General features: G+C 39.8%; 1 protein-coding gene across 5 annotated transcripts in view; it reads right to left on the bottom strand.

The window, feature by feature from the left end:
- The window catches only part of DST (dystonin), a 750022-nt gene that overhangs the window by 298903 nt on the left and 434764 nt on the right, over positions 1-16355 (bottom strand). For 3 of the 5 annotated variants that reach the window (XM_069726740.1, XM_069726743.1, XM_069726742.1), the window contains 10 exons: positions 11807-11902; positions 11597-11724; positions 8606-8699; positions 8252-8406; positions 7637-8165; positions 7304-7432; positions 5939-6016; positions 3964-4125; positions 3455-3559; positions 742-837 (listed from right to left, as the gene is read on the bottom strand). In XM_069726740.1, coding sequence (XP_069582841.1) covers positions 742-837; positions 3455-3559; positions 3964-4125; positions 5939-6016; positions 7304-7432; positions 7637-8165; positions 8252-8406; positions 8606-8699; positions 11597-11724; positions 11807-11902 — 1572 coding nt within the window. Of the gene's footprint in view, positions 1-741; positions 838-3454; positions 3560-3963; positions 4126-5938; positions 6017-7303; positions 7433-7636; positions 8166-8251; positions 8407-8605; positions 8700-9166; positions 9443-11596; positions 11725-11806; positions 11903-16355 lie in introns of those variants that run through there. The other 2 variants (XM_069726741.1, XM_069726744.1) reach the window with 2 other exon arrangements.

Below are 16355 nucleotides of genomic sequence, written 5' to 3'. Positions count from 1 at the left end.
AAAATAATGAAGTGAAATGCTTCGATCCATTTTTACAATCCGATCATCACATAAAAATTGCAGCATTAGGTGGTGAATAGCAGGTCTGTTTCTTCCCTACAAACACTGACATGGAACAATGTGGCTGTAATATCAGGTGGGTTCTATATTGCTCATGTATTAAGAGCCAAAATGAACACAGTCAGGTTCATGATGTCTAACTGGAAAATGTATGCATGACCATTGTGAGGAAGAGGGACCGTGAGGATCAGAAGCTATCCTGGAGATGGACACATATATAAAGTGTAGACGAGAGGTTAGGTGTCCTCACAGCCTAGACAACTACCTTCACCATCCCCCAAACGCACAGTTTGGCAAATTGTATATGTGTCAGTGTTGAGAGGAGAGAAAACACATTTCAGACACAACTGACACCGGCTTATCTACCCAGGAAAAAGAAAGGATTGGGCATTTGAATTCCGAGGAAAGTCTGGAGACCCCCATACACTTTAGATGGTCAGCTAACCAGCCAAAATCGGTGGGCTTGGATTACTTTTTATCTGTATGGGGGTCTATATTTAAGTAAACAAGACAATATATATATTTTTTATATGGAAAACCCTTTTCCATATACTTTATTATGGCTAACACAATATTCATCAGAAAACTACTACCACAAACAATAATTATGTCTGCATATTCATGGCCATCAAAAAAGGTGGCCATCCATCGCCAAGCCTGTTAATGAAGTTAATGACATACCTCGAAGTAGACAGTGTTTTGCCGTATATGTTGCTCTACACAACTGCACAGCTGCAAAATCCAGTTCCACTGTGTCTGCATAGCGGCTTTGTAGGCCTAGAGGTAAGAGAGAGGCAGCTTATTGCGAGGCAGATGGGCACAGATTTGTGCCATGTTGGAAGATAGGCTTTATCTAGCTAGGCTGGGTTCACATGAGCATATGCAAAATCACATGTTTTACATCCAGAAAAAATGATTTTTCATTGTTATCAGTCTGTCTGGTTTCTGTACATCTCTATGTAATCCGCATATCCTTTCTGGCGATCTGTATGGCACCCATTTTTTACATGAACAATTTCATAAAAAATAAAGAACAAATACAGTTTCCTATCTTGATAATTTTAATGTATCCACAAAAACGCGAGACGTACTGACGGTGACCAGTATGTGATCCACTTTTTATTATGTACCCCTTGACTTATAATGGGCACGTCTGATCCAGAATATGGGTCAAAGTAGGGAATATTACACGCAGACCATGGGTCACTACCACACGGACTTGCATTGGTCAGTGTGCCGTCCATATGCTACTTGTTTTGCACACAGCATTTAATACGCTGGGTCTGTACGAGCCCTAACACTCAGCGTCTCATGTCATTTTGTAAAGACACTTGTGCTTTTTTATCTCTTCCATCAAGATCAGGGTGCCATCAGAAGTAGAGGGAGATTTCCATAAATCCACAGGTAACCCACAAGTGCATGTGCTGGATTGCACTGGGTGAAATTCATCGTGTCACATTTCCAGCAGCAGTGTAAGGCTATGTGCACACGTTCAGGACTTCTCGCAGAAAATTCCTGAGAAAAACCGGACATTTTCTGCAAGAAAACCGCATGCGTTTTTGCCGCGGTTTTGCTGCGGTTTTTTCCGGACACTTCCCAATGCATTTTGTAGTGGGAAATCCGCAAAAAAAACCCGCAAAATTAATGAACATGCTGCGTTTTTTACCGCGATGCGTTTTTTTTGCGGAAAAAAACGCATCATGTGCACAAAACATGCGAAATTCATTCTAATTGATGGGATGCTTATTGTATGCGTTTTCTTGCGGTTTTATAGCATTTTTATCGGGAAAAAACGCGAAAAAAACGCAACGTGTGCACACAGCCTAACAGTTTGGGTCATTCTGTTTTTGGAAATCTCATCCACATCTCAAAAGCTTAGAACAAGAATGAATTCTAACCGCCATACAATAAGAGAAAAAAGAATGGATCTACCTGTGGCAATACATTTTTGTCTCCCAAATCATAACATTGTGAACATGAAATTACTTGTGTTAAAAGGTAGCTTCAAATCTCAGAGAGACAGAAGAGTCTGGGAATATAAACTGATGACGACCTTTGACAGTCTAAATGCAGGAATGAATGTGTCGCACAGATTTATGTCTTTTTACATCAACTAAGGAACTTGCCCCTCAGACTATGAGGGGTCATCACAACAGAGACCCTAATCACAGGACAATAAAACAAATCTTATCTAAGAACTGGCCCGATATTTATGGACATAACTGTTTATCACTCATGGTAATTCTGCTTCATGTCACCTGTCTTATCCATGGTTTTTCCTTTTTTTTTTTTTTTCTATACTATGTTGTGCATAAATATTTGATTCTTCAGAATTTCTTTTAGTCTTTGCCTGATGAAGAGACCTGTGTAGTCTCGAAAGCTTGCAATTTGTTACCATCTTTTCAGTTAGCCATTAAAAGGTATCAACCACTAATGACTCTCAATTCTAAATATTTTTCTATCTACTGGCTAACACGGTACCAAGATATATATCTTTCCTGCATCCACATCTCAGACATTCAGAGTTTATTCTGTGGCAATACGCCATTTCTAAACTGACCCCAAATCTCCATAATTATAATGGAATACTCAGTAAACCCTTCATATTAAACGTAAGGTTGTATTCAGACTACTGTGAAAATGAATCCACCACTAATGAAACAAATCTTGAAGAATCCCACTGACTACTGGGTCTGTGACGTTGTTTTTATTGGATGGAATACGGCATCATACTTGGCTATTATTGCTGTCACTAAGTAAAGGAGACTGGTCAAATCTACAAAGGCAAATTCAGTCCAAATGATCATCAGTACTGTCATAGACATACGTGAGACCACCTATGATTTCCAGAATACAAGACCAATAAAGAACAAACTCACTTGATTCTCTTCTGAAATTGATTTCAGTGGAATTCAATGTTGGTCAGATATTACATATTTCAACTATATGAATTTGTCACGTGTCTATTACACACGGTACTGTGTGTTATTTGATGTCCCTGATATAGAAAAAACATAATACAGACAGGCTATGTAGTCTAACCACGTCCCCACCACTTATTAGCAGCTTTCAGCCTATGCACAGGAAGCTGCCAATTAGTTATGTGGTCAGGGTTATACAGAGCTCAGCGTTCAGAGAACTGATAGATCTGCAGCAGAGATAACAGAGATTGTATCAAAATGATGGCAAACGGCCTAGTAAGAGATACGTTGCTGGAATCAGGGTCTCTGACCGTACGTAATGCTACTGACAGATGAGATAGCAAAAACCGTGTGACAGATTTCCTTTAAAGCATATTAATGCTCAGTTAACGAAAATATTAAAGAAAAATGTAACATGAGAAAACCAAGATACTATTATAGTACACTGAAAAATGAGGAATCGCTGAACTCACCTCAATGGTGGATCTGGCAGGATGATTCTGGAGCAGCAGCTGTTCTGCGGTGTCTTGCACAGATTTAATGACTTCTTCTTTATGGTCAAGTTCCCTCATTAAATCCTTTACAAAAAGAGATCAAAGATATTTGATACATTTTCATTCATTTGATATGTGTTAGGTTATGTCAGTGCCTACACTGGATGCTGTGGACTCTTAGGGTACGTGTCCATGTTCAGGATTACATCCGGATTAGCTGCGGATTGGATGCTGCGTACAGCCGAAGCGTTCAACCCGCAGCGTCCAGATGTTACAGCATAGTGAAGGGGATTTTATGAAATCCCGTCTCCACTATGCGTGGTAACACGCATCCGGCGGCCCTGCGTTTCCGGACATGCGGCGCGTCTTTTTAGAATGCAGCATGTCTGTTTACCTTGCGGCGACGCTCCATCACCGCAAGGTAAATCACAGGGTCCTATGTATGGGTGTATGCAAAGAACACATACTGCTTTGAAGTGCATACTTACGCCATGATAGTCCTTCTTCGATGGTATGTTTTGGTTTCTATCACTCCAATCATATGCCACCTCCTCCTCTTCCTTTTCATTCAACCATATTAGTTCCCTTGTGGCTCTGGTGACAAAACTGTGGAGGGATTCCAGGTGCTTCTGTCGGCTTCTTGATTTACTCTAAAAAAAATACATGAAAGGAAAAAAATAACAACATATTACCTGAAATGTCTAACTTTAAGCAGTTCAAGAACTCTTGTCAGTAACCCCTGCCATGCATAGCCCAGCTTCCTGTTTGAAAGCTGTCAAGTGTCACTAAAATACACATTTGGGATTTTTTGTCTTTTTTTAATGTTTATGTATTTTTAATACATTGTGCACTCTATAAAGTTTCAGGGACATTCTAAGATTGCATTATTTTATTTTCTAATGTTAATTTCCCCTGTAACTGGGACTCAAACATATGCCCTAGTTACAGAGGAAATACAGTAATTCTTAATTCTCCTGACCTGTCTGTTTAAGTAAATATTTGTCCACCCCGTGAAGTAACAACTCTGGATCACTTTGCAGTTGAACAATCCTATATGTGGTTTCTCTTGCTACTTATCCTAGAAATGTATGAATAAATAAAAAAACAAGGTCCCCAGACAATAGGGTGTCTCTCTGTATTGTCTGCACTGATTGGCCAGTGTCAGGCTGGATGGGGACACTTTTCATTGACATGGGGAATGGTAACACTCAGTTCTTACTTTATTCATATATTTTAAGAGGAATAACAGTGAAACCACACAGCGTAATACAGATCTAGGAAAAGATGCTCCAGAACTGTCATTTCATGGGTAACGGTTTACTAAAGCATAATGTTAGAGGAGATCTGATGGGTCCTCTTTAAAGGTGCACGCCACTGATTTTTTTCATTTCTCCCTTTGATAACAATACTATGTGTTTGTGTAATGAGTGCAGTAACATACTCACTAGTCACTGTTCTCATTGGCGCTTTGTTCCAGCTTCATTTGATCACATCTGTGACCTGCAGAATCACTCAGTGTCTGCTACGTGGAGCGGAGGTCACTTTTTACATTTTTACAATGCCAGTCTATGAGGCACGGAACGAGGCTAGAGTGTCTTGCTCTGAGTCTCATAGACTTGCATTGATAGAGTTAGCTCTGCTCTACACGGAAAACACGGTATAATCCAGCATGCTACAAATGCAGTTACATGATGCTGGAGCAGACCAGAGGGCCACTGAAAAAAGCAGAAGATGGTGACCGGTGAGTATATAACTGCACTCTTTACACTTACACATATCATGGCAACTAAAGTGAGGAATAACGAAAAACACTAATGTGCTGCTTGAAGTTTGAGATTGGGATTAGTGAAGAGCGAACGTGCTCAGAGAAGGTGTTATCTGTGCATGCTCAGATATTATGTTCGAGTCGTTGTGGCTGAATGTCTCACAGCTGTTTGACAGCCACAACACATGCATGGATTGTCTAACAGGCCATCCCTACATGCTCTGCAGCTGTTGAACAGCCGCGAGACACGCAGCTGCGGCGACTCAAACATAGTATTTGAGCACATCGAAGATACTCTACTAGCACACGAGCATGCTCAGATAACACCTTATCATAGAACGTTCGCTCATCACTAATCGTGATGTGCAAATGATGAATATCTACCGTATATATTGAGTCCTAACCAAAAATGTTCAATTCAACAAAAGTTTTGAAGGTTGCTACATTACATCAACGGCCGCCAACAATAATTACACTCTAATAACAATTAGTGTCCAAAATGAGAAACAAGAGCCATGTTGCAATACAGTGATGATCTTCATAATGGATGTAATCATCAGGTAATGCTTTACTTGCTGACAAGTAACAATATTAGGAATTAGGAAACACATCATTCACTATCCTCTCTGTCTGAACTACAACACCTCCCACGCTCATTGATTACTGACTGATCAGAATAAACCAAGCAATCACCGTACCATCAACACTGAATATGAGCCCTCAACCTTGCTGAGAACATCAGAATAAGAACTTTTCAGGGGACCTGACATCTGGAGCTGCAAAAGAAAGAGAATAATAAGAGTATCCGACAATGTATACATATGAAAGAACAGAAATATGTATCCTAAACTGGAGAAACTGTCTACAAAGTCATATATGTCCATATTGCGGGGCAGCTTTATATTAATATATCCGCCCATTTTACTTTGACGCTTGGCCCATGCTGTGTTTAATTACTTTGTTCCACCAGGCCGGTATACACCCAGCCGTACATTAGCGATGTAACAGATAATAACTCCACGGAGGCTTTGTAATAACAAAACCAAATACTTTCCCAGAACAGCAGAGCTATTCAAGGCTCCAGGTAACATAATATATACAACTATGTGCTGTGTTATAACCAGCGGCATAATATGCGTACACTGTAATTACATTTCACAATCTGCTAATGTTACAATTGAGAATGTCAAGCAAGCACAGGCATAACATAAGCTGCGGGGAAAGCAAAGGAATTAAGTGCTGAGGTTCAATGTTCTGCTTATTAGATTCTGTCTGGCATGGCAACAAACTGCAGAACTTTTTCTTTGGAAACATATATATATATATATATATATATATATATATATAGTATATTAAATATATCAGTATGTATATGAATATATAAATTTACAGCTTTGGTAAAAATTAAGAGACCACCACATCAAAACCCTGTCCTGGCCAGCCCAATCTCCAGACCTGAACCCCATTGAAAACCTCTGGAATGTAATCAAGAGGATGATGGATAGTCACAAGCCATCAAACAAAGAAGAACTGCCTACATTTTTGTACCAGAAGCAGTGTGAAAAACAGGTGGAAAGCATGCCAAGACACATGAAAGCTATGATTAAAAATCATGGTTATTCCACAAAATATTGATTTCTGAACTCTTCCTGAGTTAAAACATTAGTATTGTTGTTTCTAAATGATTATGAACTTGTTTTCTTTGCATTATTTGAGGTCTGAAAGCACTGTTTTTATTTATTTTTTTTCATTTTGACCATTTTTCTTTGTCAGAAAAAAAATACAAAACGTATTTCTTGGAAATTTGGACACCTGTTGTCAGAAGTTTATAGACTAAATGAACAATTTAAATTTTACTCAAAAATATAACTATAAAGAGAAAAATCAGACAAACTGAAAATTTTGCAGTGGTCTCTTAATTTTTGCCAGAGCTGTATATATATAAAAACACACACACATTTTTGCCATAATGACCAATATCATTTTGTATACATATATATCTGGAAATTGTTAAGAACTAATACTAATAATTGTAGAATATTCAGACATAACTAAACCAATACCTCGCTCATTTTTGCCTCTTTAAGACTGGTTTCAAACTCTTCAATGCCCCCATGGAAATTTTTGTGATTCTCTAAATGCATTTCAATGCTGGACAGATCTGAGCCCCATTCTCCTCGGTCTAGTTGTATCTGTCAAGGAACATTAATAGGTTTGTCATTACACCTTCATTCATTAGTTGATGAACATCTGAGCAGGATGTTAAACATTGGTCGAAGACGGCAAGTTTTCCCGCACTAACAGTACGGCAAGGAGGAAGACGTATACATTGGGGCCACACTGTTTGGTATGCAGAGAAGATTCCATTTTCCATGGATAGAGTCCAAAGACTTTACCTGCATTTCTTCCACCCAGCTGGAGAGGTCTTGAACAAATTTTACATTCACTTCTTCCTCTGGCAAATTTTGATCAGCAAAAGATGATTTTAACAATGGTTTCTTCACTTGCATGAGCTTGAGAGACTGTAACGCGTTTGAGTTCATCCCACTTGCATAGTTTTGGATTAAACCTGGGTTAAAGTTTGGTGTAAACGTTGGTGTCATAGGAGTCAAATGTGAATTAAAGCCATGAGACATATTGGCTGTAAGGCTGGATGGCAGACCAGAAGCAAGATTAGGTGGGAGAGCAGGAGACATACTGCCAGATATACTTGGAGCCATGCCCGTTGGTGACATTGGTCCCATATTGTGGGACATTGCAGAGTTCATTACAGGGTTCAAGCTTTGTGAAAATCCTGAGTTTAGGCTTTGTGAAATTCCTGATAACATAAATTGTGTCTGATCAGAAGCAATCATCCGTCCTTTGCTGTATAACGAGGAGTACTCATTTCTCAATCCCAGTAGTTCATCCCTCATTGAGGCAACCCTGCACATAAACAGCAATAATCAGTTAAGCATCAAGAGAAAAATGCTATAATGATACTTTCTAAATTTACAGGTAAGCATCTTTACCTCTGTACTAACTGGTCTGCTTGATAATACTTCCCGTCCACAAGTGCTTGGACATCCACAAGCTGCTGCCGCAGTAGATTTTCACACTCGATCAGGTAGCCTGCAATCTCTGCTTCATTTTGAAACTGGATCCCAGATTCCATCCGTTTAGTGTCCTACAATAGCGAACACAGAGCTCAGACACGCCAATACATTTTTATCGTAAGTAACCGTGATTAAATGGTTAGACGGATACTAAATGTCACAAGACTAGAATGTGCATAAATCTCAAGGTGTAAAATAATCAATGAAAATGATTCTAAAATACAATGAAGTGTAGTCAGTCAACTACTGGAAAGTGTCGGGAACACTCACAGCTTGGAGAGCACTCCGAGCTAGTATTAGCTTGTCTTCACATCCGAGACTGTCTCTCTGCACTCGGACTGCAATCTGCTGTAACATCTCTTGCCTAAAAGCATGCAAATAAGACAAAAATTACAACTCAATTCTGAAAAACAAATTTAGAAGTATAAAAATGCTTAAGCAATACATTTGTTGGTGCGCGCGCGAGTGTGGGTATATATATATATATATATGTATATGTATATATATGTATACGTATATATATACATATATATATACATATATATATATACACATATATATATACGGTATATATATATACATATATATATATATGTATATATATATACACACACACACACATATATATATAGTATGTGTGTAATAATAAATCTATGTGTGTATACTAATATTATATAAGGTATATATATATTTATATTTCACATAAATATACAGACAAATTTGTGATTCTCAAGAAATCTTATACTCCTGTATACTCGTAAATATATATATATATATATATATATATATATATTTTACAGATAGGTTTAATAGATACATAATAACACATACCTTGTGCCGCCCGACTGTTCACCACCAAAGCTTATATATGAATTTATCATTGTAGGTCCACAGTGGACTGACAGTAAGTTCTCATTGGAGCCGACACTAGTTCGACTGCTCCCCGTGAGTACAGAGTCGCTACTGTAGTAGCCATAACAGGTGCTGTTCATTTTTATACTGCTGACCCTCAATCACCCATCCAAATTGACAGTATGATAAAATATAAGAGTGAAAAAACCTCCAGAATGTACTGCTTCCAGGAACTAAAATATATCCCTACTGGCTAAGAGTACCACTAGCGTCCTTTCTTAAATAGGCTCTAACATGTAGATTCAAAACCCAGCAAATAATGTTCACATTGCTCTTCAAAGGATTTTGCCTGCAGCCATATATACCAGTTCGAGTTTGCCTTTCCTCCCTAGCTTTAACACTGAGCAAGTTTGGGCTTATCGGCTTCATTTGGGCGTCTGTGGGAAATGGATATGCCAAATATTTCAGTTATTCTCAATCAGACAGTCCCAAGTCTGTGTTAATTCACCAGAAATGTTTACATCCCAGAGCATCAAGAGCAGGAAACAATTAGCATGCACAACAAGCGCACAGTTTGGCAAAGTAATTGTTGCAGCACGTTGGACAGGGTGAGAGGTTTCCAGCTAAGAAGTTAAAATCACTCAAGTTTTCAATGCTTGGTAGAAAATCACATCCAATGGGGTCCTGATTTCCTTGAGAGGATCCTCTTTGTAGTAAGAGTGTCATGGTTTGAACACTTTGTTCTTTCTGTAATGAGCTCTAAATGCTGGAAACATGTGCAACTCTACTATGTCCCCAAGCAATCACAGAGGCCACACAGACTCCATGGACAGCGTTTTCACACACATCCAACTGGATTCTATGAAAAAGCCCTGAAAGAGCATGAGTTTAGCATTTTGGAATTACATTTACTATAAATTCATAGGAAACTTGCCTAACTCGTCCGCAAGGACAGGGTCCTCTCCCCTCTGTACCAGTCTGTCATCATAAATTTGTGTGCTGTAAATGATATCTATAACCCTGTATGTAACCCCTTTCTCATGTACAGCACCATGGAATTAATGATGCTATATAAATAAATAATAACTCAATAAAGAGGGTGTCTCAAGCTCCTAAATGGTTAAAATTGCAAAGTGCATATAAAAACAAGTAACTTTGCAATTTACCCCTTATTAAAAAATACTTTCACACCCAAGAACAGAGAAATGTTTTAATTCTATAATGTACAGCTCATTGCCTAGGTTACCAGCCACCCTGAAGCCTTAGTGTGGCCGGTTACCTAAGTAAAAAGTACACTGTACTACCTGGAAGCTCCATGCTTGGATGCGAGCAGCTTCAGTTCCTCTGAGCTTCTCCCATGCTGCAGAGGTAATGCTCCCTCTGCAAGCTACATGGAAGACAACTCAGTTTAGGCCAGCAGAGCAAGAATGCCACCGGCCTTCTTGTTACTCCTCAGGATCGTACTGCTCCCTGCAGTTTTAGTATCACTGTTGTCTTCATTTACAGAAGTTAGTAAACCTGTTGTGAGTTCTGTTTTTGGGCTCCCTCTGGTGGTTACTGATGGTACTGGGTGACTTGTCTTTCCTGGGTCTCTGGGTTCCACCTGTTCCATCAGGATATGGGAGTTTCCTATTTAACCTGGCTTTGCTGGCATTTCCTCGCCGGTTATCAATGTATCCAGTGTGTCTTGTTACCTCTGCTCCCTGCTCCTAGAACCTTCTGGTCAAGCTAAGTTTGGATTTTCCTGTTTTGGTGTTTTGCTTTATTTGGTTTTTTAGTCCAGCCTGCAGATATGTGATTCTTGCTGCTGGTTGCTCTAGTGGGCTGAAATTGCTCCTCATGTACCATGAGTTGGCACATGAGTTCAAGTAATTTCAGGATGGTTTTTTGAAGGGTTTTTCGCTGACCGCGCAGTTCACTTTTGTATCCTCTGCTATCTAGCTTTAGCGGGCCTCATTTTGCTGAAACTGTTTTCATACTGCGTATGTGCTTTCCTCTCATTTCACCGTCATTATATGTGGGGGGCTGCTATTTCTGTGGGGTATTTCTCTGGAGGCAAGAGAGGTCTGTGTTTCTTCTAATAGGGGAAGTTAGATCTTCGGCTGGAGCGAGACGTCTAGGATCATCGTAGGCACGTTCCCCGGCTACTTTTATTTGTGTGTTAGGTTCAGGGTCGCGGTCAGCTCAGGTTCCATCGCCCTAGAGCTTGTTTGTATCTGTGCTTGTCCTTTAGTGATCCCCTGCCATTGGGATCATGACATAAACCTGCGAAGAACTGCATTCCAGAAGGTGATACTGTATACTAGGTGTGATACATATGTTATTTATAATACTTGCTTTCACACTTTACATTTCCGTGAAGACAGCATAATAGTGTATTAAGCATACAATAAGCTCTTTTCTGCATACCTTTCAATTTCAGGTCTAATTGCTTTCTCCCTTTCAAACATAGCGATGATTAGCTTTCCCCATTCTTTTTCTATGTCGTTTGGATGATACCCCGGAGAAAGCTTTATGCGTCCAAATTCAATCCAAGCCTTAAATTGAAAATAAGTTTTAATGTGAAGTGATTCGCTAATCCACAAAGATATTGCACTTAAGCATACTTTCCAAACTTACTTCCAGCAATGAGTACAGGTGCTTAATCTTTTCTTTTTCTGTTTCTTTCGGTGGGATGTCTTTCTCTTTAAATTGTAAGTATTGGTTATAAAGTGCCTGCAGAGATAACACAGAAATCAAGGAAATAAAAATGGTAGAAAGTAGAAAAATATACAATAGGATGATAAAAAAAGGTTTATGAATTTTGGATTGATTACAACACCCTCAAGTGAATGAAATGGCTGCCTCACACTGGATGCATGAAACTGTTTATTTGTTGGACAAGAACGTTCTTCTACCCTTTGGTCTCCATATTCTCAATAATGGCTAACTAACGAGCGAGCAGATGAATGTGGGGGAGGGTTGAGGAATGGTTCTTTATGACAAAGACATGTTACATTCCCACCTGAACCTGTTCCAGCTACATCTGCTTCAGTCGCCAGGCGCTGCCATACTCACTTTGTAGGCTGTGTTGTTGATGGAGGAGGTGTCATGGCCAATATCACCGCCATTGTCCAGCCAAGGATACCGGTGTGGCCAAGACTTGTCTGCCAGCCTGAGTGGGTGTGTGTGCCATTGAGAGGCTCAGCGGGTACAATCAGCTTCACGCTTTGGGCAAGGGGGCAGTATCACACACTATTTAAAGGGATTTGCCAATAAGTTGTCCAAGATAGCCACCGTCACATATTTCAGCATGTCTTAGACATGCTGAGGATGGGACTCAGCTTAAAAAAGCACTATTAAGGACAGGTGTTTCTGAGTGATGTTAGAGCAAGTTCCTGTCAGGCTGAGCAGCAGCATGGTCAATGAGTAGAACTTATCTTCTCACTCAGCCTGACAAGTTTTCAACTGCACACAGAGCAACACTTAAGCAACAGAAAAAACTCTCCTAGGCCGATTGAGCAAAATGTTTTCCCCCTGATTCATTCTTGGTCTATGCTCAGTTGTACACCTGTGCTCAGTTAGTATCTGTGCCCTGCTGAAAATCTGTCATGCTGACTGAGCAGAGTGGACCTAGGACAAGTTACAGCTTGAAATATGTGGTGGCAGACATTTTGGACACTTTCTAGGTGAACACCTTGAAGCTCTCAGCATACTGCAAAGAGTTTGTATATTCTCTCAGTTGGGTGGGTTTCCGCTGGGTGCTTACTGATACGGACTTAGATTATGAGCTTCAATAGGGATAAAGATGATGATAATATCTGTAAAGCGATGTGAAATTAATAGCGCTATACAAGTAAACATTATAACTAATCTTAAAATGGGGTTAAAATGGGGCTTGATAAGTGAATTGAATTCAATGCACAAATTTCAGACCAGAAAACACTAGTCAAGCGGCCTGACCAATTATTGAATTTGCACTTGTTTTTTTGCTACGTCTTTAGTGCTTCTTTTAGTTTTTGCCATATTCCGTTTACACCTTATTAAGTCTATTTATATGTGTTTGCCTGTTTGTTTTTAGTTTGCCACGGCTGGCGAAATTAGGTTCTCCAGATGTTTTCCCCTGATTTATAATTAGCGTTTTTTTCGCAAAGTTGTAAAATTTGCCGAAATTTTACCCGCCATAGAGTGATTTTATATGCCAGATGTTTTGCCAAATTTTTGCACCATGTTTTCACCAGTTTTCCTCTTTGTGGGCTGTATCTTTTAATTTGCAAATGACTCTGAGCTACTGGGTGAAGACTAGCTGTCATGTCTCCCATACACAGCACACAGCGATGGATTTCTGCTCTTCAATCCTTAGCTAGCACACAGACACAACCACCAACAGCATGCAGACAACATACAACAGTACTGAGCAGTGTAGATGTGAATAGGGTGAGGCAAGACTTGTTAGAAAGCTCAGCAGAGTGTTTCTAAGTCTCTATTTGCCTGTTCCCTCACTTGGCTCCTCACAGTCATCCCTCAATAGAGTATAATGGGCTGTGTAGCATCACAGCACAATGAGCTGGCAGTCTTTCCTGTATGTATGAGAAAGACAGAGGTGACTGTTTGTTTTCAGAGTGGATGGCAAGTTCAAGAAACAAGGTGGTGAAGATGATGTGACTGACGTCAAGTGAGAAGGATGCAGATTTCTCTAGTAAGATATATTACATCATTTCTTATATTATTCAAATTTTTTAAAAAGTACTGTTCCTAGTCATGTTGCATAACGTAAAGCTCCATAGTGCCCTCGCTCTACAACAGTGTATTAATGACTGGGGGAGTGGGAACTGCATAGTATCCCTGGTTCAGGCACTCTAACTCTAACAAATAACTATACTTTTCAAAATTGAGAGTATTTATTGAAAATAAGGAAACATTTTTAACCTTTACTATGCTGTCGAGGAAATCTAATACTGAGAGCACTTATTCACATAGACATATTGTATGTCTACACATTAGTTTGTGGGAGTGGACAATCTGTTATATTAGATATACACAATAATTTCCGAAAGTGTTCGCACCGTTGAAATTGTTCCAGAAAATGAAATATTTCTCCCAGAAAATTATTGCAATTACATGTTTTGTTACGTTTATTTTCTTTGTGTGTATTGGAACAACCAAAAAAAAAAAACATCAGGAAAAAAGGGCAAAATGGACATAATTTCACACAAAAACCCCAAAATGGGCAGGACAAAATTGTTGCCACCCTCAACTTAATATTTGGATGCACACCCTTTCGAATAAATAACTGCAGTCAATCGCTTCCTATAACCATCAACAAGCTTCTTACACTTCGCAACAGGATTTTTGTACCACTGTTCTTCTGAAAACTATTCCAGGTCTCTCATATTTGAAAGGTGCCTTCTCCCAACAGCAAATTTAAGATATGCTCCAATGTGTTCAATGGGAATTAGATCAGTACTTATTGTTGTCCACTTCAGAACTCTCCAGCGCTTTGTTTCCATCCAATTCTTGGTGTTACTTGAAGTATGTTTGGGGTCATTGTCCTGCTGGAAGACCCATGACCTTGGACGCAAACCCCACTTTCTGATACTGGGCATTACATTGCAAACCAAAATCCTTTGCTAATCTTGAGATTTAATGATGCACTCAATGCCAGAGGCAGGAAAACAACCCCAAAACATCTTTTCTCATTCCATTTTCGGCAAATAGTAGAATGATTTAACAAAAAGGTCTACTGTATCTTGGCCTCATCTGTCCACAAGACATTTGCCCAGAAGGATTTTGGCTTACTCACGTACATTTTGACAAATGACAGTCTAACTTTTTTTTATGTCTCTGTGTCAGCAGTGGGGTCCTCCTGGGTCTCCTGCCATAGCGTTTCATTTAATTCAAGTGTCGATGGATAGCTCGCGCTGACATTGATGCACCCTGAGCCTGCAGGACAGCTTGAATTTCTTTGGAGCTTGATTGGGGCTGTTTATCCATCATCCACACTATTCTGCGTTTCAACCTTTCATCATTTTTTAGGAGTGATACCTTTATTGGCTAACCAGAAAATAATATGTTTGCAAGCTTTCAGAGCACAGTGGCTCCTTCTTCAGGCTGAATTACAAATAGATTAATAAGAAACAAGCACATTTAAAGAATACTACAGGAGGACATTTGTTAGGGGGTGGGAAGTGTGATGAGACCATAGATAAGCCAAGGTAATCAAATTAGGGTACCGTCTCACAGTGGCACTTTGGTCGCTACGACGGCACGATCCGTGACGTTCCAGCGATATACTTACGATCTCGCTGTGTCTGACACGCTACTGCGATCAGGGACCCCGCTGAGAATCGTACGTCATAGCAGATCGTTTGAAACTTTCTTTCGTCGTCAAGTGTCCCGCTGTGGCGGCATGATCGCATCGTGTAACAAAGGTGTGCACGATATTGTATACGATGTAATGGGTGGAGGAGCTTGATACGTACGACTTCAACATCGCAAATACGTCATGAACTTATCGCTCCAGCGCCGTGCATTGCGAAGTGTGACCGCAGTCTACGACGCTGGAGCGATAATAGAGCGACGCTGGAGCGTCACGGATCGTGCCGTCGTAGCGACCAAAGTGCCACTGTGAGACGGTACCTTTAGGCATATTCTTACAAATGGAGATGCAGTGGGAATAATGTTCTTAGTCATCTGGAGTCTCTCTGGTGGAGGTGTGAATTGCATCCCTGTAGTGACTCATAAATCCAGGTGTTAAATTGAGTCCTAGTGTCAACGAATTAAACATTTTCATTAGTTTGTATTTCAAAATTTTTCTTTCCCAGTGGTCCTTAAAATTACTTTTTAGTATTAAGACTTTTAAGTCTGTCATACTGTGTCCAGGTCCAGAGAAATGTTTTCCCACTGGTGTGTCCACTTCATTCCTGATTGTGTGTTTGTGTAGATTCATCCTAGTTTGTAGTCTTTGCATAGTTTCCCCAATATCAATACTTCCAGGGCACCTTGTACATTGTATCATGTACACCACGTTGGAGGATGTACAAGAAAAGGAACCCATGACCTTATAGTCCTGATTTGTGTTTGGTACACGGACTATATCTGTTGGTAATATGTGGGTACACGTTTTGCATTTTTTATTGTTACAGGGGAATGTGCCAGTCACTGATGGTGATGAGAGGACACTTCTGAC

This window comes from Ranitomeya imitator, chromosome 5, assembly GCF_032444005.1.
Source record: "Ranitomeya imitator isolate aRanImi1 chromosome 5, aRanImi1.pri, whole genome shotgun sequence".
Classification (NCBI taxonomy): domain Eukaryota; kingdom Metazoa; phylum Chordata; class Amphibia; order Anura; family Dendrobatidae; genus Ranitomeya; species Ranitomeya imitator.
This window is presented reverse-complemented; position numbering and strand designations above follow the sequence as displayed.